Genomic DNA, 23,206 nt, shown 5'->3' with positions numbered 1-23,206 from the left:
ACTACTACTAAATCTGTCATTACTGAGCACAGATTGAATTTAAATGTGATGAAGTTAAAATATTGGATAAAGAAGCATGTTATAATAAAAGGCTAATCTCTGAAATGCTGTACATTAAACGACAACGTAACGTTAAATTTACAAACTGACATTGATTGCTTTCCTAACATATACAACAAATTAATAAATAAACTTCCTAATGTTTGAGGGTCACACACAGAAACCTATAAATTTTGAAACTACTCGTTACTTGTACCATTATTTATTCTCTCCGTTACTCTTCCTGCGAACTTCTCTAGTCGAACGTTATTATGTTTATACCTTGTGCGCTGAAAATGGCTTAAAAATAAGTCAAAACGTCCGCCCTAATTTATTATTACTAATCTAATACATAATCACTTTAATTTATAATTTAAGAGAGCTCTATTATCATTTTATTAATGGCTAACACGTATTTACGAGCTCGCATTATAGCAAATATTTATAATTAATGGATTTCATAAATATTTGATGATATATAGCAAAAGATCAAAAATAAAAATATATTAATTACTCACTATTTTAATGATAGAATTTTAAAATAAAATGTTTAAGACAAATAAAAAATATATATTTTCTATTTTTATACAATCCTCAATTTTATTTATTAATTATCTGTGTGTAAGCTTCTATATATAAATATTAAATAGTAACATATATATAATTTATGCATAAATTTATGTAATATACAAAAAAGAATATTTATTCATAACTAAATTATCATAACTAAATTATCATAACTAAATTATTTACATGTCAAATACAGATCAAATTACCGCACTAAATTATTTTACCAATATCAAATATGTGCGTGATATATATTCCACATATGTGCGTAAATATATATATACATATATATATATATATATATTTATTTACGCATGCACATATGTGGAACATATATCACATACATATTTGATATTGATAAAATAATTTATTGCGGTAATTTGATTTGTATTTGACGTGTAAATAATTTAATTATGATAATTTAGTTATGAAAAAATATTTTTTTTTGTATATATATAATAATTAATTTTATTTTTCTATTAATTAATAAAATTAAAATTTTTTTTAATATTTTAAATATTGACATATTTACTAATTATAATCTAACATGGACCTTTATTTGATTCTAACAATTATTATCAGTTATAACAGTTATAAATCTATATATGACGATAAAATTGAAAAAAAAATTGAAATTTTCAATTATTACATAAATAAAATTATATAAAATTTATGTTTTTCATTCTTTTGTAAAAGAAATTTATTGTAAATTTTTTATTTATTTTACAACGAAATATTTCTTTTTTAGTTATATTATAATTTTCGGTCTATCTATATATACAGATTATTTTGGATTTCCGATTGATAAACGATAGAGGAAAGTACTAATAGTTTAGAAGGAAAGTAAAAAAGAGTGAAAAGGAAAAAGGAGGAGATAAACCGAAAGAAGAGTGAAGTGAAGCCTTGAGTAGGAGATAAAAGAAAAACGAGGAAGTAAAGGAGAAAGAGGAGGTGACGAGAAAACAGATAAGACTAAGGATGGGCGATCTTGAATCGATGTTTTGAAGAATCGATTTCTTTTATATCCGATTCTCGATTTTTTAGATCAATCTTACATCTTTGATTAATCCAGTGAATCGATTCTTAAGATTAGAGATCAATCCTAAAAAATAAAAGTATAAAATTCATATTACGCCTTGATTTTTTTGTATATGTTAAGTAAAGAAAATCGCAACAATGCATAAAATATGCAATACTATGTGCAATACTATATGCAATATATATATTATATGAATATTTATAAAAAATAAACAATGAACATATATAACAAGTTATTGATGTTTTGTTTTTATACAAAAATGTGCTATTATTAGAAATAATGTTGTATTGTTATCTCAAAAATATTTAATATTTTGTAAAATTAAATAAAGAGATCGATTTCTGATAGATCGATTCTTTAACGGTCGATTTTTTGACGAATCGATTTTTAAGTCTCCGATCTAGATCGATTCAAAAATTCAATTTTTTTTTTTAAATCGCCCATCCCTAGACAAGACAGAGAAAAAGCCAGAAGGCGGCTATGCTATAGAAGTTAGAAAATAACCTAAGGTAAAGTACAAAAAGAGGAGCCGGTGAGGATAATCGGTTGATAACAAAGGAATTCAGTAAGAAAGTTCAGAAAGAAGGCAACAGATGGCGAAGATGGGCAGACGACGTAGGCCGGAATTCATAGTCCGATCTTATATTCAAGATTGTCTTAAGTCTGGTCTTAGGTCGTCTTAAGATTCTGTTTAGCCAATGAAATAGCCGTATAACATTTTCAAACCTTACTTAAGATGATCTTGAATATAAGATCGGACTATGAATTCCAGCCGTAGAGTCCCTAAAATATAAAGTCTGGCCCACAGACATCAATATATACACTAGACTGCTAACTCCACTGAATCATACTAATACTAATTTATATAAGTTTAGTATTGCAATAAATTAGTGTATAATAAATAAATTCATTTATCTTATAGAATTGTAAATTAGAAATTAAGATTTTTTTACATCTGTTCTATTGAAAAAGATATTTTCTTTCTGCTGCTTATATAATCATATATAACAATAAGAAATAATTATAAATTTACATGTTTTATATAAAATAAAATATTTTTAAATATGTATATGTATGTGTATAAAAAAAGTTATATATAAACTATTTTACATGTATAAAAGATTAGAAATATAATATATGTATAGAAATATGCATATATGTGTGTGTGTATGTGTGTATGTGGGAAGGGGGGGGATATGAGGGAAATTGACTGTATTTTTTATATTATATTTTATTTTATTTCTTTATATTCTTTTATTTTATTTTTATATTTATTAAAAAACTTCGGAATATGTTAGTTTGTGAGATATGAATTTTGTATCGAACTGATTTTTCAATAGATATTCTAAGTATCGCTGTAAAACATCATCCGTTCCATTTATTCCTTTTATTACTGCGCTTTATCGGTTTACGATATCTTCCTATTACAAACCCCACATTTTTACACGCTTCGTTAACGAAACCGTTTTTGCGCGTGAATTGAACGTTTTAATGTCGCGCGAATTAATATAGATGTTTGTGCGCAAATTAAGTTTTCGAAATTGCCAAAAAGAAAAAAGACATTCCAGAATAGCTATGTTTTCAAGGATTACATATTGCGCAATATCGAGTATTTTTCATTCACAGAAAATCCAATGTTGTTATATATTCGTGTGAGCTTATCTAGTCTAATCTATTTTAATTTAATTCTCTTTCAGAAAAAATGATAATTATTGTTACATGATTACACCTCACCGATCACTTTGATTTTGTAAAAATTAAAATGATTAATAAAGTGTAACTTTTCCGCGATAATTACGAAAAAAAAGTAATTTATCATAAACAATTAAATAATCAAATATAATTAATATATTGGATAAAGATTAAAATTCTCCTCAATTTTAAAGAACATTTTTCTATTATAATAATTATATAATAATTATATAATCTAATATAATTTATAGTATAGTTTTATTAAAATTATTATAGAAATTATTAATAAATAAATATAATAATAAATATAATAACAATAATAATATCCATTTACTATTTTTTTACATATATATATTTATATAAAAAGATAACATTATTTGATTATACAAACAATATATATATGTCTGATTTCACTTCAAAACAATACAATAACATTTCTGTAACGTCAAAAGATTGTCTTATCTCGTCTTATCTCGTTTTACCGCTGATAGTACTGAAATATTTACATAGTTGAGTGTCAACGACTTGAATATATCAAAGATAACATTTGTTTTGCTCAGATGAATATCTACCGGTATTGATTTTCCGTCTACGACACAAATTCACTGAAAACAAAATTATATATCAGGAATTTATCCATTTTGATACCTGTACTACATATAATATATAAATATAATAATAATATATAATAATATTTATATATATAATTAAATAAATTATCAAAATATCCAAAGAATTAAAAATTTTAATGACACTAATTTAATCCAATAAAATTATATGTATATATATATATATGTGTGTATATATATATGTGTGTGTGTGTGTGTGTGTGTGTGCGTGTGCGTGTGAAATAAAGGGGGCAAAAAATGTATAATAATAAAAATTAATATTCTTTATATTTTATAATAATTATTATTTTTTCAATTGGATTTACGTATAAGTTTTTATTATATTTTTATATGCTTTTATATTTCTTTAACTTGATGTAATTAATATGTTCATAAAATTCTAGTTAAAAATGTTATTTACAGAAAAATTTTTATATTGGAATTTAATTATTATAGAAAGACATTTTTTATTTTATTATCATAGAAAAAATATTTGTCAAAAAATTCAATCTTATTAATAATCTGTATACTTAAAATATCTGTATACTTGAACATATTGTATAAGTCATAAGAAATATGTAAAAAGCTATATATTTATCCTTTCTTTTCTTCTTTTTTGTTCATTACGTGGGATGATACATCTACATCTTGTGAAACAGACATCAAATACAACTCGCGTAGATGTTTTCACAATATCCACGCGAACAGAGGAACAAGTTCTTGCAAATATGGGTCAATGAAACATTCAATTTTGTAATCTGAATCTACGATACTGTTAATTAAAATTTACTCGATCATTAATTATATATAATAATATATAATATATAAAAATGTAATACAATTCAATTTTCCATGAATAGCAGAATAAATATAATAATCTTCTTCTATATTAAATAGGAGTGAAGTAACCATGTTCTATTATAATATCAAGCTGTGATCGATCGCTATTATCAAGTAAAATGAAGTATTTATGTTGCACATGTGTATGTGTCTATCTGTGCGCGCACGCATGTATATATATATATGTGTATATGTGTATATATGTGTATATATATATTATCTCTGCATAATATTATAAATTAAAAACGCTCTTTATCGATTATGTATAATTCAATATTATTTAATATTATTTACCATCTAGACGTTATTAAATATGTATTTGGATTTGTTAAATAACATTATTACTATATGTAATTATATATTTTTTAATAAATTATTTTAATTTAAATATATGTATGTATACCCAAGTAGCAAGCACATGTCATTTTGACGTTCCAAACTGATCATTTTTGATTATATGTCGTCAAAATGACTGATTTGTTACATGACTTTATATTGATGTCGTGATATTATTTTTACGTCATATTTCAGTGAACTGACGATTATTTTATTATTAATGTGATTAGTTAGTACATCGAGCCTATAAAAAAATCTTTTGAAATTTTTTATATAACATGACTTTCGCGATCAGACCTTAACAATTTTTCTTTCGACGTATGCGTTTATCTGTGCACGACTCATATTGGTTAATCACTCAAGTGTTCATTAAATTAGTGCACAGTGAAATTATTAATTATATCAATCGAGTATAATTAAAATGCCAAAAAATATACACATTTTTTTATAATACAGTTGGATGGACAAAATATATTTTTATAAAATGCAGACAACGGAAGACATTATTTGTTGAAATTTTATATGATATTCAAAGCAAGTTTTTATTTATGTTTAAATAAAATAATAATAGTAAACATAAAACTTGTGACTCATTTTCTTACCATATTTGTGTTTTCCAGCAATTTCAAATAAAGCAGTTTAATCAATCCGAGATTTTTCTGAAGAATAGAATGGCTGTAATTGTTCAATAATGCTCTCGAATCGGTTAATCTGCTTTATTACAACACGTTATTAAATACATTATTATGCTAAGAAAAAGATATCAAATATGATACATTTTATGATGTCAAAATGCGGTACATGTCAAAAATCTGTGACATCAGACCGTTATAAAAACGTCAACTTGTGACGTCAAGAATAGTCAGTAAATGACCAATTTAAAACGTCAAAATGACATTGCTTGCTACCTGGATATATATATATATATATATATATATATATATATATATATATAAATTTAATTAAAGTTAATACGTTATTCTAAACAATTATTATAAAATTAGTTATTATAAATCACACAGACACATATGTTTATATGTACGTATATAATATATACAAATAATTAGTTGTATGTATTTTTATAAATGGAGTTAATATAGTTTGATTGCTATATTTGCAATTGAATACATATAAAAAATGCGTTTAAAGAAGTTATGCTGCTACGAAAAGTAATACATTTCTTAAAAATTTATGTAATTTATCGCAAAAAATGAATGTCACAAAAGAAGGAACAGTTTTTTTTTATAGAAGCCGAAACATTTTATAATTTTAAAAAGTAATTCACGCCCTAGTTAATCTAATATATCTAATATAAAATATTTCACTTGTAAATTTTCTTGAAACTCTTTAATATCTCTTTAATATTTTTTGATAAATTTTAAATCAATCTTCCTTTCACATTAATTTAATTTCTTATAAAAAAATTAAAAAAGCGATATCAGATCTATATACTGTCTGTTTAAAAAAATTATATGCAAAAAAATTTTGCTTTATTGCGCAAATATTTTATTATTTCATAGAAGTAAAAGAAAGAATTTCATCTTTTTTAATGTTTCCTATATCAAAAAAAGATTTATTTTAATATTATATGTATATTATACTATATATATAACTTTTTTCTTCAATAAACAGTTTCAATTATTTGAAATTACATTTATAAATCATATTACACATGCATGTTACCAATTATAAATTTTTATCTTTTTTATTTATTTATAGTACTTTAGTCAATTTCTATTCATATTTTTAATATTTTTTGTTCTTTAGATTTCTTTATTTTATCCGTTGTTCTCTACAAATATCGAAAGGGTCTTTAATTTCTTCTTTTTACAACGATATTAGAATTGCTTATTTTATTATACTGAAATGATTATGCATTTACATGTAACTGTGTTTATAACAAATACAGAATATTTTATACATTACGAGGGAATACACATTTTCAGATAAAAAAACATCAACTTATAACATCACTCATATATATATATATATATATATATATATATATATATATATAGGTAAATATATATATATATATTTTTTTTAATAAATATAATATATATTTATTTATTTAAAAATCTTTAAAAAGATCAGAACTCTTTCAGTTTTTTTTCAGATCGTAAAATGTTACTTCAAATCCATCATTTGTTTCGAAGCATAAATTAAAAAAAGATAACGTGATAAACGTACTCATTTGCGCGGTATGCAATCACGACGCTTTCTCCCGCGAAGTGATCCGGAAGAAAAAATCTTCAACGGAGTGCCCACGTGTCTAATATAAGCTGCTACTCCACTTTTGCCAGGACTCCAAAATACGTTCGAAACACACGATACAACACAACACAAATGCACTACACTATTAACAGATATGGCTCCTTATCAGCGTCGAAATATACACAAAACAAAAAAGAAAAAAAACGGCGATAACACGCAACACCTGTTGCGTGATCATCACAGACTGAGGAGACCTTAAAATTTGTGATAGCAAACATCTTGCAAGACTCGCGTTCGACGTGCCATCTCGCGCCAATTGTCCAATATGTATGTTGCAGTAGTGAAAAATAAACTATCTATTGCAAGAATTAAAAAGAAACTAGTAATTTATTTTATTTTCAATTATATTATAAAATAATGTTATAATGTATAATATAATGTATAATATAATATTATATTATATTATATTATTAATATGTATTATATTAATAATTATATTATGATATATAAATATATATTAATATATATTTAATAATATTATTTTGTAATAAATAATTACTGCTCTCTGCATTTTGATATTTAATTTGTAATAATAATTAATATATTATATATAATAAAAAATTATATATTATATAAATATATAAATATACTTAATAATAGTACTAATAATAATAGTACTAACAATAGTACTAATAATTAATATATATAATAATAGTACAATAATTAATATGTAATTTATATTTATAATAATTTTATATAATTTATATAATATAATATAATATAATACTATATATTTATTTATAGTATATATATATATATATATATATATATATAGTAATATAGAATTGCATTTACGAAAAATGGAAAAAATCCATATAAATATATGATGCAACCAATTTTACATAAATAATTCGTAACAAATATAAACATAATTTTTAAATTTATGGCACAATTCTAATGCAAATCTTTATATTGTCGATAATAAAATAATGATTTGGTAGAATAAAAAAAATATTCGTAGTTATTATTCCTAAACTGAAATATAACATATCTATGGATTTTAATAAAACGGTGACTAAATAAGTAAAATACTTAGAAGATGATTTATAAAATGATTCACATAATTCAATTATCTCCGAAGCGAATTAAATGGTTGATAATATCAATGGTCTTCAATTATTTCCAAGCTCTCCTGATAGCCAGAAAAATTTTAAAAATCTAAGAGTAGGATTGTGTTGGAAATTTGAAAATTATGTTTACATTAATAGTTTACATATTATTTACATAATGTTTGCACGGACTTTTTTATGTAAGCATGTAAACTATTATATAAGGCTGCGTTCCGATATTCACTGTCAGTACTGAAAATCTACAGTTTATGTCACGTATATTATAGATATAGATGTACAATACTGGCAGTGAATATCGGAACGCAGCCTGAATTAATAAATGTCAGATTGCAAATAAATAATATATGTTTATGATATAATGTTAATGTAATATTAATATGTATATATGCATATATATAACATAATAATAATAATATAATAATATATAATATTTTTTTTTTTCATCGATGCAAAATCTAATTCATTGAATTCTCTTTTATTGATTTTTCTGTGATATAAAATATTAAAATTATGTTATTATGTTTAACTTATGTATAAAAATAAAAATAAACTATCAAAATATGTACAAAACATAAAAATGAAATATCTTCTATAAGGTATAGATCACTCATTGTTGACTAACAAGCTATCAGTCCAATGTTATAATACAAAAATCTGTGCACACATACATCTGTAATATTTTTTTCTTCAATAATATCGAAAAATCGCGCGCAAAAAATCATCTTCATATTTAAATCTATATTATATATAATATATAATATTTACGTGAAACACAATATTAACAATAATTATTGTATATTAAATTTATAAATAATAAATCTATAAATAATTATAGATAATAATTTATAAATTTATAATTTATAATTTATAATTTATAATTTATAATTTATAATTTATAATTTATAATTTATAATTTATAATTTATATATTTATAATTTATAAATTTATAAATCTATAAATATATTTACGTGAAATACAATATTAACAATAATTATATTAAATTTATACACAATAAATACACAATAATTATACATTTCACACCAATTGCGTCCTCGTAATATTATCTTTAATATTGTCCATCACTTTGGAAAATTTTTCGCGCCAGACATTTTTCGAATTCAAATCCCTGAGACTCTCTCGCTAACTTCAAAACGCATACGTAACCAATCCAGTGATGTGTCGATTTTTTTCTCTGTTCTCCTAGCAATTCCCTCTTGCAAATTTAGCGCAAAAAAATAAATATATTTATGTGAAACACAATATTAACAATAATTATATTAAATTTATACATACACAATAATGATACATTTCACACCAATTGCGTCCTCGTAATATTATCTTTAATATTGTCCGTCATTTGGGAAAATTTTTCGCGCCAGACATTTTTCGAATTCAAATCCCTGTGACCCTCTCGCTAACTTCAAAACGTATACGTAACCAATCCAGTAGTTGTAGTCAATTCTTTTTTCTGTTCTCCTAGCAATTCGCTCTTGCAAATTTAGCGCAAAAAAAATAAATATATTTACGTGAAACACAATATTAACAATAACTATATTAAATATATTATTAATATTATTATTATTATTATTATTATTATTATTAATATTATTATTAATATTATCTTTAATATTGTCCGTCACTTGGGAAAATTTTTCGCGCCATTTTCCGAATTCAAATCCCTGAGATCCTCTCGCTAACTTCAAAACGTATACGTAACCAATCCAGTGATGTATAGTCGATTATTTTCTCTGTTCTCCTAGCAATTCGCTCTTGCAAATTTAGCGCAAATGTTTGCCACGCACGCGTTAAAAACGCGCATCCTATTCGTATCCATGCGATCTTTTCCACTTTTCAGGTATTTTTATATATGTGTGTGTATATGTGTATATTTACATTTCAGGCGCGACTTGTCACTTGTCATCCTGCGTTAGATACACTTGTGTATTCGGTCCATAAACGCCTGTCATACCTGATATAAGTGTGTATTCGAAATGTCATTACTCGAAGCGCGAGATCGATAAGTTGTGCGATTAATTTTTTTTTTTCCCCGCCGATTTCCACGGCCGATACTTTCATGATAATATCAGAGATCATCGCGATATTTCAGTTCTTTTGTCCCGAGCTCTGTGACGTGTTCGCTGGCTTCTAACCTCGAAGGCATCCTTTTTTAGACGTTTTTCTCCTTTCTTTTTCTTTTTGGTCCGAGGATCTTGGCTGCATGAGTCAATTTTTTTACCATTTATTTTTGTAACTCACGCGAGAAATACCACATTCCCCGAATAATATTCCTGCGAAATAGCCACGTGTTTGAGTCAGGGAAGTTCGGCTGTGGTGACTGGAAAAAATAACGATATTAATTCAATTGTGTATCATATTCTGCACGAAGCTTCGTCCTTGATATTTTACGATGACGTCGTTTCATGAAAATGACAAGATCTCGCTTACAGAGAGTTGTAACTGCAAGTAAGAATTAGTTAATAATTCATTCGTTGCAACTGTATCCAGGGCGATAACATAAACTGTTCACTAGTCATATGTAATGTTTTGGATATCTTCTTTTTTTCTACGTCATTTGCAAATTTTGACAATAGTTCAATGTTTTTATTTACTTTCTTGTAGGAGATATAAAATCATTACAAGTTTTGTAATGATTTGTTCTGTTGCAGAAGAAAGAAAAAAAAAACCTGTACAAAACTGATCCCAATATTATAGTTTTAATTATTCAGTGTCAACATTTATGTCTGGATTTAATTGAAACCAGGAAAAGAAATTAAAAAACAAGGCAGATAATCACAAGCATTGATGTATGATGCAAATATAAAAAGATTAAGTACTATATTAAATCATAATCATAATGTTCAAGAAAATTAATATAAATTGTATAAAAATTACACAGAAATAAGCAACGTTTCGATCTCACCTCAGATTCTTTTCAATGCTGTTCAAAAAAATAATATAAAAAGAAATAGAGTCGCTCGCATAAATGATAATAGAGCTTATTTCTGTGTAATTTTTATACAATTTTTATTATTTTTCTTGAACATGATGATTATGATTATGATTTAATATACTAGTTAATCTTTTTATATTTGCATTGTACATCAATGCTTGTGGTTACCTGCCTTGTTTTTTAAGTTCTTTTCCTAGATTTTTATCTTTTATTTTAATTATTTTAATTATTTATTTTAATAACTATTTATTTTAATTATTTACTACTTTAATTATTCTTTTTCTTTAATTGAAACTATTAAATATTAAATACAAAATCAATATTTGATAATGACAATATTAATATAACTTTTTATAAATCGTAGTTTTAAAATCTTATATTTCCTTCATCATATGTTTACAGAAATCAAATTCTGGAGTCCACAGCTGCAGTGATTAATATGTCGACTCACAAATGTGTGGAAAAGCGATATGATGACATAATAAAATCACAAAATGATGATAGACTGTACAGAGGTTTAGTACTCGCTAATAAAATGAAAGTGCTTTTAATAAGCGATTCGACGACTGATAAAAGTGCTGTTGCACTAGATGTCAATATAGGTAATTTTAATCATATTATTTACAATTAAAGGGAAATTTTTTAATTACATTCTGTGTGTACATATTTAGAAATATTAATAAAAATATATTGTTATATAAATATCTGAAATCGATATAAGAATCTATCTTTGATAATAAAATCTGTTTGTTCATTATATATTATAGGCTACATGTGTGATCCAGATGATCTCCCTGGGTTAGCACACTTTTGCGAACATATGTTATTTTTGGGAACAGAGAAATATCCTCAGCCGAATGATTACAATATGTATTTATCGCAGAATGGCGGTGCGAGCAATGCATCGACGCATTTAGATCATACCACCTACTACTTTGATGTAACACCGGAAAAATTAGAAAGTGCATTAGACCGTTTTGCCCAGTTTTTCTTAGCGCCACTATTCACGGAGGCTCTGACCGAATTGGAGCTGAACGCCATAAATTCGGAACACGAGAAAAACTTGGCAAATGACAGCTGGCGATTTGATCAATTGGACAAATCATCTGCGAGCTCTAATCATCCGTTTTCAAAATTCGGAACGGGCAATAGAGAGACATTAGAAATAATACCAAAGCAAAAGGGAATCAATGTTAGGGATAGACTACTTGAATTTCATGAAAAATATTATTCTGCAAATATCATGTCACTATGCATTCTTGGCAAAGGTAAGGTAATAATTTACATATAAAGATCTGTTCATTATTAAAATATTTTGACACATTTCGCATCATTTTACACGTTTGAAAATTTAAGTTTTGATATACAGAGTGTCCCAAAAGTCCCAGACTGGTCGAATATTTTATAAACTATGCACTTTAGAAAGAAATGTTTCAGACAAAAGTTGTATGGCTTAAAGGGTGCCATCAGATAGTGACAATGATTTGACATGGGAAAGTCATTTGAAAATCACGTGAAGATCATCGTCACTTTCTTAAATGGAACTCCCTATTTTTTATTAAATATTCTGGTAGCTCATGTCGAGAGCTTTCAACGAAACACTATAATTAAGTTAGTTTTCATTAAGTACTTTCTGAATTATGAGGCTTGAAATCATTTCTTAATTTTACATAAACCATAAAATATCTTGTAAAATATTCATTTTTCGATTATCTTACCTTAATAATTTTATGTAAAAAATAATGAGAGGAATCAATTGGTGTAAAGAAAAAACATAGTTGTTTTTCAGAAAAAAATATGTAATTGTTAATTGCAAATAACATATTTTTTTCTTAAAAACAACTATGTTTTTTCTTTACACCAATTGTTTCCTCTCATTATTTTGTACATAAAAATATTAAGGTAAGATAATCGAAAAATGAATATTTTACCAGATATTTTACGGTTTATGTAAAATTAAGAAATGATTTCAAACCTCATAATTCGGAAAGTACTTAATGAAAACTAACTTAATTATAGTGTTTTGGAAAGCTCTCGAGATAAGCTACACGAATATGTAATAAAAATAGGGAGTTTCATTCAAGAAATTGACGGTGATCTTCACGTGACTTTCAAATGACTCTCCCATGTCAAATCATTGCCACTATCTGATGGCCCCTTCAAGTCATACAACTTTTGTCTGAAACATTTTTTTCTAAAGTGCATAGTTTATGAAATATCCCGGGATTGGTTCGGGACTTTTGGGACACCCTGTATTATATGTGAAATGAATAATGAAAATCAGAACATATACTTCCAGGAAAATTCAGCAAAACTAAAATTCTCAGGGATTTTCGCCGGAAAGTCAAGGAATTTTCATGGAACTTTAGAATTCACGAAATTTTTTAAAAATTTGATAATTTTTTTTATATCATAAGCAAGGAACTGAACTTTTTACATTAAGAAACCGCGAATTTTATCAGAATATAACAGACTGAAGTTGTATTTCTGTTTTCATGTGTACCAACATCTTTTGAGCAAGATTGTATGCTGCGACAAATCGCGAAATTTCGTTTTTTGCCTTATTTTCATATTATTTCGTCCATTTGAGCACATATTTAACAATAAATGCAGAAGGCCTTAGCATTAAACATAATATAGTCCACGACGATTTGTTCTCCTTATAAGAGGCCCTATGAAACAAATCGTCGCACACTGCACAAACTGCAACTGAAACGAACTGTAAGCATTGCCTTCTAAAATAATCGCTATCGATATCTCTCTCGACTCATATTTTTGTATTTGGATTTTAGAAACAAACAATTTATTTTAGTTCTTAATTTTAATTTTGTTCAATGATAGGGGAGAAATTTAATAATCTATTTCTTTTTCTTTTAGTTTAAGATATTAAATTCAAAGAAATCCTACTTTTTTTATTTTTCCTAGTTGTGTTATTATTAATGAAAATCATTATAAAAAAACGTGTGAAGGCCATTTTTCCTCTTCTTTATAACCATAAAACATATTTATGCACTACAGTTGAGTAACAGGAGTCGATAATTCGTTTCAACTAGAATTTAAGTCAAAATAATGGAAAATTAGGTAAAACGCAATAAAACGCAAAATTTTGGAATCAAATTAAAAAAAGCGAAAAGTTCAGTTCCCTGATCATAAGTTGTGAACAATATGTTAATGTGTTATTACTGAAACTTAACCAGCACAAACATATACTATTCAATACATCAATATATATTTTAAAAAATATATTTAATAAAAAATATGAAATTTTTTAGGTTTAAAATATATTAAAATGTTTTATTTATATTAGATAAACTTCACGCACAATAAATAAGCTTAAAATTGTATTTATTACTACCTTAATTTTATCTGGAATTTTGAGCAAAAATATCTTGAAAATCGTAGAATTCTCAGGGAATTTATTTACAAGATTTGAGTATACACTCTGAAAATGAAAAAATATTTATCATAAAATTATTGATAATTTTCTCTTGCTTTTTATTTTCAGTTAAAAAATAGCCAAAAAGTATAAAATTTTTACAACATAATAATTAAGTAACGAGCACTAAGAGCCTAACAAACGCGGATGGCAATGCGTAAATTTTTACGAACATTATTTGTTCGCGAAAAATTTTTTAAGACATATGCACATATGCCAAGTTATAGATTCTCTTGGTTTGAGACTTCTATAACAACCCCTTTACCCCCCTGGAGAGATGTAGACAGGAAAAATATCGGGGCGAAGTCGCTGAATCGGGAAACGAACCCGAGTCTTTCGCTTGACGGGCGACTGCTCTTACCACTGAGCTATTCAGCCCCACACCGATACTTCTCCTGTACGTTTTTATTAATCGGTGGAAATAATGAGAACACGATAATTAGCTCGACGTGTAATTCTAAATAAATTGGTATATAATTCGGCTCTATGTATTTAAACAACATAATAATTAAGTAACGAGCACTAAGAGCCTAACAAACGCGGATGGCAATGCGTAAATTTTTACGAACATTAATTGTTCGCGAAAAATTTTCCCGATTCAGCGACTTCGCCCCGATATTTTTCCTGTCTACATCTCTCCAGGGGGGTAAAGGGGTTGTTATAGAAGTCTCAAACCAAGAGAATCTATAACTTGGCATGTGCATATGTCTTAAAAAATTTTTCGCGAACAATTAATGTTCTTAAAAATTTACGCATTGCCATCCGCGTTTGTTAGGCTCTTAGTGCTCGTTACTTAATTATTATGTTGTTTAAATACATAGAGCCGAATTATATACCAATTTATATAAAATTTTTATTTCAATATCTCTGATTAAAATTGGATTTTTCTTTCTGAACAAATTTAATAATTTTCATTTATTAACGTTTATTATATATTAACAAATTTTATGTTTAGAGAGCTTGGACGAACTTGAAAACATGGTAGTAGATCTCTTTAATGAGGTGCGAAACAAAAAAGTCAAAGTTCCAATATGGCCTGAACATCCATTTAAGGATGAGCACTTTCGCACTAAATGGTACGTTGTACCAATAAAAGATTTGAGGAACCTGGACATTACATTTCCTTTGCCTGATTTGCAACAATATTACAAGTCCTCGGTAATAACTCTTATTGGTTTTATATATGTGTATAATCTCTAATATTTATAATATATTATAATGTATATAAATATATTATAATATATTATTATAATATAATAAATGTTACACACACACACACACACACACACACACACACACACACACACACACACACACACACATACAGAGTGCATCAAAAGTTAAGGTCAATCAATTAGAAAGTGAAAGAGGAGTTTGAGTAGAATATATAATGTTGATAAACATTTTTGTTTTCGTTATGTTTTAATATAGTTATGAATACAGTACTTTATATGGATACAAAAAGCATTGAAACTTCTTAATATTTTGAAAAGAAAATAAAATGTTGAAAAGAAAATGTCATTAAAATATTTTGAAAAGTTTAAGATAAGTTACAAGAATAAGAAATTTGGATTCTTATTTAAAAATTTCTCGAGATGATCCTTGCATGAGAGTTTGAAAATGCTATTCAAGATCATACTAATTTTATTACACAACGTCTTAAAATTTTATAATTTTTGTAGTATGGAACATTTTTTTCGAAAATTATTTTGTATTTTTCGAAATATTCTATATAAAGCACTGTACTTAAACCATAGCGAAAAAAGTTTATTAACATTACATACTCTACTCAAGTTCCTCTTACACCTCCTAATTGGTTGACTTTATCTTTTGATAGATCTTATATATGAAAGTTATATGTGTGTGTAACAAATTTCTCATAATATAAAACTGATAGCTTTTTCATGATAGATTCCAAATGAATTTAAAGTTTACTTGTTAAAAATAAACTTTGAATTCTCTCTCAATTTAAAGTTTCGATAATTTCTCTAAAAAAGCCATTTGTTTAGTTTTTTTTTTTTTTTTAATAGATTTTATATTTTAATGAAATTTTAATTTTTGAAGATTAGTTTAAAAAATATATAAAATGTTAAGAAAGATAAATAAAATAGTGACACTAAATTATATATCTCAAAATTAAACAAAAAATTGACTTCATAAATTCTATCTCACGCATTTATCATTATAATTATAGGATTGTAAGTTATAAAATATTGACTATGAAATACTTACAAAATTCTTAATAACTATTGATGTTACATATGCATATAATTTTTTTTACACAATATATTTTTTACATTTATATCTTATTATTTTTTACATTTATATCTTATTAATAATATATCTTATTATTCATTTGTTGATATAGCCTGCACATTATATTTCTCATCTGCTCGGACATGAAGGTGAAGGCTCATTATTATCAGCTTTGAAAGCCAAAGGTTGGTGTAACTCCCTGGTGTCTGGAAAACGGTCAGGTGCCAGAGGCTTCAATTTTTTCAGTGTCGTTGTCGATCTAACTGAAGAAGGAATTAAGCATGTTGATGACATTATTACACTGATGTTTCAGTATATCAGTATGCTTAAGAAAAAAGGCCCAATTGAATGGATCTACAATGTAATTGACGAAATGAAATTATAACTTAGTAGAAAGTATTTAACAAATCGTAGTACAACCTTGCGAGAAATGTGTTCATAAAAGGAACGATATAGAATAAACTTTCAAGTGGTTACATAATTTTTGGAGAAAAATATTTTGTTAATTAAAACAGATTTTTTTATATACATTCATAAATGATATATATATATATATATATATATATATATATATAATTTATATGAAATAATTGCATGTGTGTAAAACAAAAAATATTAATACTTTATATGAAAAAGCTATTTATATAAAAAAATGATAGTCCATCTAAAAAGAAAACCTGAAAGTCATGATTTAAAAAACGTGTTTATTACAATTATATTTGTCCCTTTCCTAGATATAAAAAAGCTCAATATTTTTCAAGTAATTTTTTTCTTTTTCTCACGAAAAATTATATATATTTAATTTATATATATTATAAAAATTATATATTCTTAATCAGCGATTGTACCGCGATTCATCATCTCTTGTATTTTAATTTCATACAGTACACTTCAACATCAAATATATATGTAACGTGATTTTATATTTGCAGGAATATAGAGATATCGCGAATATGAATTTTCGTTTTAAGGAAAAGTCTTCACCTCGTAATTACGTGAATTCTATAGTACAAGCACTGCAGGAATACCCCATGAATGAAGTTTTATGTGCAGAACATACTTTCCCCAAATGGCGACCAGACATTATCAATCAGATAATGGAGTATTTGACGCCACATAATATCAGAGTTCATGTGGTTGGAAAAATATATGAAAATATAGCTGACGAGACTGAAAACTGGTATGGCACTAAATATAAAAAAGAAAAGATACCAACAGACATAATTAACATGTGGGAAAACGTCAGCGATAATTCGGATTTGCAATTTCCTCCCAAGAACGAATTTATAGCGACTAAGTTTGACATCAAGCCTCACGAAGCTAACGTAATTAAAATCCATTTTTTTGTAATATTAATTCTTGAGCATTCCTTGCTGATATCTAATGTGAAAGGATCCCGCACTAACCTTATGGAAATTGGATCTCGGTGGATTTTGATAAAATTTTGGAAAAAGGTACAATTCAACATTCTGATCAAAAGTTCTTGTGGGATCAACTCGATTCGAAGCGGTATTTTGGCTCTGAAAGGTCCCTAACGTGACACAACAGCGGATTCACGGTATCAAAATCCGCCGAGAGCTAACTTCCACAAGGTTGGTACGAGATCCTTTTCGTAAAACATTCATAGGCGTCAAATTAAGTATTAATATACAAGATAATTAAAATATGAAGGCAGTTTTTATGTGTATATACATAACTTTAATAAATCAATATAATAATTGAAATGCTGGGTATACATCCTATATTAACATTGACATCAGCTAGTGTGCTTAAGAATTAATTTGGTTGAATATTTTTGTATATCATTACATGCATTAAGCATTAAAATTTTGTAGGTAGAAAAATTTCCTATAATTATAGAGGATACACCATTTATAAGACTTTGGTTTAAAAAAGATGATGAATTTCTTGTACCGAAATGTAGGATGATCTTCGATTTTGTCAGGTATTATATAAGCTATTAAATGTATAACCGTGCATAATGTAATGAATTTGATGATTTTTTTCTTTAATCTTATAGTCCACTTGCATATATGGATCCCATTAGTTGCAATTTAAGTAATATGTTTGTCCAGCTATTTCGTGACTCTCTGAATGAGTATGCATATGCTGCTGATTTAGCTGGTTTACAATGGGAAGTTAGTAATAGCAAATATGGAATAACAGTGAGTACATTTACAATAACAATAATAATGTTGTAAAATATAGTCTAAACTTTATTCTGTCCGCATATACAATAATATCTACATCAAATATCAAATTGTCTATAAATCATTGAAAATTATTCATACTCGAAGTAAAAGATTAATTGCTTTTTTTTAGCTTGCTATTGGTGGTTACGATGATAAGCAACGCGTATTGTTAGAAAAAATCATGGACAGAATGATAAACTTTAAGATTGATTCAAAGAGATTTGAAATCCTAAAGGAAAATGTATGTACAATCAAATTTATAATGTGTTTTTAAAATTAAACTACAGTGTACTTATGTAGTATGGCTTACAGTATATCAGGAATTTGAAAAATTTTGCTGCTGAACAACCATATCAACATGCAGTTTACTATCTCGCAGTTCTGTTAGCAGAGCAAGTCTGGGTCAAAGATGAATTATTGGAAACAACTGCTTGTAAGTTTGTATAAAAGAGAGAAAATTTATAAAATGATTTTAAAATATTTTTTTTCTTTTTTTCTCTTTTTCTTCTCTTTCTTTCTTTTTTCTTTCATTTTCTTCAAATTTAATTAAAACTTACATTAAAATTTAAATACAACATTTATATAATTAAATATTTGAGTTCTTCTATTTATAACTTATACTATAATTCTATTTATAACAAATAATATATATTTAAATATTTAAACTATTTTATATATATGTAAATATTTTTTTAAGTTCTAATGATTTAGTATGAAATATATGTCTTAAAATTTTCATACTGTTAAAATTTTTATGTTTATATTATACAGATCTAACTGTCGATAGACTCCAACAATTTATACCACAACTTCTCAGTAAAGTGCACGTAGAATGCTTGATACATGGTAACGTGACTATAACAGAGGCTACAGATGCAGTTAGATTAATCGAATCCAAATTAACAAATTCAGTGCCTCATATAACGCCATTATTGCATAGACAATTAATATTGTATCGTGAAATTAGACTAGAAGATGGTAAGTATATAATTTAATCTCATGATGATAATTTATGATAATTTAAAAATTAATATGCTTAAAGATAAAGAGAAAAGAAGGAAGAAAATATTAATTTGTTAAAGAAGAGTATTATATAAACAAATATAAAAATGTTATTGTTCTTCTTTTATTGATTCTTGACTAAATAAACACATTATTTAATGAAAAAGACTAAAATATAAAATAAAAACATCAATTTATACTTTTAATCCTTGTGAAAATAGATAGAAAATTTAATATTTATTGCTGCAAGATCATTTTATACACAAGTTTTATCCTAGAATATAAGATGCTAATAATCATTAATGTGACACCATTTACTTTCAATATTACATAATATGTAATCATTATAGGTTGTCATTTTTTATTTGAAGCAGAAAATAAATTGCATAAAAGTTCATGTACAGAGATATACTATCAAACTGGTTTGCAATCAACAGAGTCAAATATGCTCTTAGAGCTTTTAGCACAAATTATTTTGGAACCTTGCTTCAATATTTTAAGAACTAAGGAACAATTAGGCTACATTGTATTTAGCGGTGTGCGTAGAACAAATGGAGCACAGGGCTTGCGAATCATAGTTCAAAGTGACAAACATCCGCAATATGTTGAAAAACGAATTGATTTATTTATGGATTCTATGTGGGTGAGTATAATAACACTTGTGAAATTAAATAATAATAATAATATACATCACATGTTATACAAAATTTTTCTTTTATGAACCTTCCTTTATGATAGAAAAGATTTTATCTTTATTGAAATATTATTTATGATATATAATCATATATTGTAGGATCAGATATCTACAATGCCAGAAGAGCAATTTGAGAAATACAAAAGAGCTCTAGCTACGATACGTCTCGAGAAACCAAAAATGTTGAGTTCTCTATGCGGTATGTTCTGGAACGAGATTGTAAGCCAACAATATAATTTTGATCGAACAAATATCGAAGTAGCTTATTTGAAGACTATAACGCAGCAGCAAATACTTGATTTTTATAAGGTTTTATATCTTGTATTATACTTTATTTCATTTTATATGTAGAGTATCATATTTGGAGAAAAGTTCGAAGAACTAAAAAATTGATAATATATTTCATTAATCTTTTAGGAAATATATAGTGAAGCACGACATAAATTATCAGTACACGTGATATCCACGGCAACAGATGACACATCAATAGAAGAAAATATATCTGATTCAAATGACAAAAACATTATTGACAAACCAGCCAATCAAGAAGTTAAAAAAATTGATGATATTTTAGCCTTTAAAATTAGTCAATCTCTATATCCTCTATTAAAACCATTCAAGGAATTTCCCAGAAAGGGCATACGTTCTTCTAAATTATAAATAAATAATAAATATAATATGATAATTTTAACACGAATTAAATAGGTGAACTTGTTTTATGCATAATACATAATATATTTATTTATATTGATCGTATTGATTTATTTATATTGATTATATTGATTGATTATTATGATCAAGAAATAAATCAACGCAAGTTTTAATTAAATTAATAAATCAATTATTAATGCATAATAATATTTGTTTCACTAGCTCACTGAATTTATCACAATGTAAATGTATTCATATGTATATACAATTTATTATTGAAAACTAATCTTTCATTTTTAATGATGTAATTGAAATTTTGTAGATTAAATTTATGTAATATGAAAACATGATCGAAAATTTTTTATTACAAAACTTAATATACCTATTTGAGGATTGTAGATTATCATTTTTAATGAAATCAAAATAAAATAAATATTAAAAAATGTTCAGATTATAAATTGTCATTTTTAGTGAAATCAAAATAAAATATATTTAAAAATTTCCTTCTTTAATACATGTGATTTTTTATTTACTCTAGCTAAAATATTAAAATTTTGAAAATTATTAAACGCAGTAACAAATTAAAAAATTTTAAAATACCCTGATAAAACTTTCAGTTTTGTGAAAGAGAAGTTTTCAAAGATTCAGATTTTTGGTCCAAAAATTCAATATTTATCATAAAAAATTATTAATTAGACTTGTAAAATTGGCTATTTTACAAAATTCATAAATATGCATAATATTGATAATTATCAATTTAATATAAAAATGAGTGCAAATTTAATATAAAATATTTATTTCTTCTGAAGACTTATATTCTTTAATAGAGAAGATATATGTATATCAGGTAATAAATCATTTAAAAAATATTTAAACAAATATAAAGAAAGCTTATAGCATACATATTGACTTGAAGGTGCATTTGTAAATTCATACAAATTATTAAGTAGCTGTAATCGTAAAAAATTCATCATCCGATGCTTAAATATTCGACAAAAACGATTAAGTGTAAAATCAAATCATTTATTTAAAATTTGGAATTATTAACTGTATATGTGTGTGTGTGTGTGTATGTGAGTGTGTGTGTGTACGCGCGCGTTTGTGTGTATATTACTAACTTTGAATCCCATATATATATATATATATATATATATATATATATATATATATATATATATATATATTTATTCTATCAAACTTATAAGCATTTAAAACTTAAAGAATGTATTGAAATTAAATTAAATTAAAAATTTTATATTTTTGTTCTTTTACGTTATTAAATGTTCGAACTGATGTCCATTAACATATCTAAACACTTATTAATTCTTCCTTTTTTTACAAACTTCTCCTTTTTGAAATATTCGCGTTAAAATGGTTCACCCTGTGTGCGTGTGTGTGTAAAATTAGTAAACAATATACAAGAGATGTACAGTATTATAACTCGGTTATTGCAGTAAATTATGCATTTTAATAATGTACAATAAACAGTAATATTATCAATATTTTATTATATTATCAGTATATTATAAAAATATCAGTATATTATAAAAATCTTTTCTT

General features: G+C 25.6%; 1 protein-coding gene across 3 annotated transcripts; it reads left to right on the top strand.

Moving 5' to 3' along the window:
* Positions 1 to 10,215: 10,215 nt before the first annotated feature.
* LOC105258460 (insulin-degrading enzyme) lies at positions 10,216 to 21,697 on the top strand. 3 transcript variants are annotated; one of them, XM_011269722.3, is made up of 14 exons: positions 10,216 to 10,320; positions 11,818 to 12,017; positions 12,183 to 12,683; positions 15,807 to 16,009; positions 17,220 to 17,468; positions 18,040 to 18,432; positions 18,943 to 19,052; positions 19,128 to 19,272; positions 19,430 to 19,540; positions 19,612 to 19,732; positions 20,071 to 20,277; positions 20,652 to 20,944; positions 21,095 to 21,194; positions 21,413 to 21,602. In XM_011269722.3, exons 1-14 carry the CDS (start codon positions 10,253 to 10,255, stop codon positions 21,421 to 21,423), a joined length of 2,712 nt encoding a protein of 903 aa, XP_011268024.1. In that variant the 5' UTR covers positions 10,216 to 10,252; the 3' UTR covers positions 21,424 to 21,602. The 3 variants fall into 3 exon arrangements, with proteins under 3 accessions (XP_011268024.1, XP_011268021.1, XP_011268023.1); XM_011269719.3 differs by having other exon boundaries at positions 10,219 to 10,320; positions 21,095 to 21,304; positions 21,413 to 21,697; XM_011269721.3 differs by lacking the exon at positions 10,216 to 10,320 and adding an exon at positions 10,332 to 10,928 and having other exon boundaries at positions 21,095 to 21,304; positions 21,413 to 21,697.
* Positions 21,698 to 23,206: the final 1,509 nt, after the last annotated feature.

The sequence above is a fragment of the Camponotus floridanus genome, unplaced genomic scaffold, assembly GCF_003227725.1.
Source record: "Camponotus floridanus strain SB8 unplaced genomic scaffold, Cflo_v7.5 scaffold63, whole genome shotgun sequence".
Classification (NCBI taxonomy): domain Eukaryota; kingdom Metazoa; phylum Arthropoda; class Insecta; order Hymenoptera; family Formicidae; genus Camponotus; species Camponotus floridanus.
This window is presented reverse-complemented; position numbering and strand designations above follow the sequence as displayed.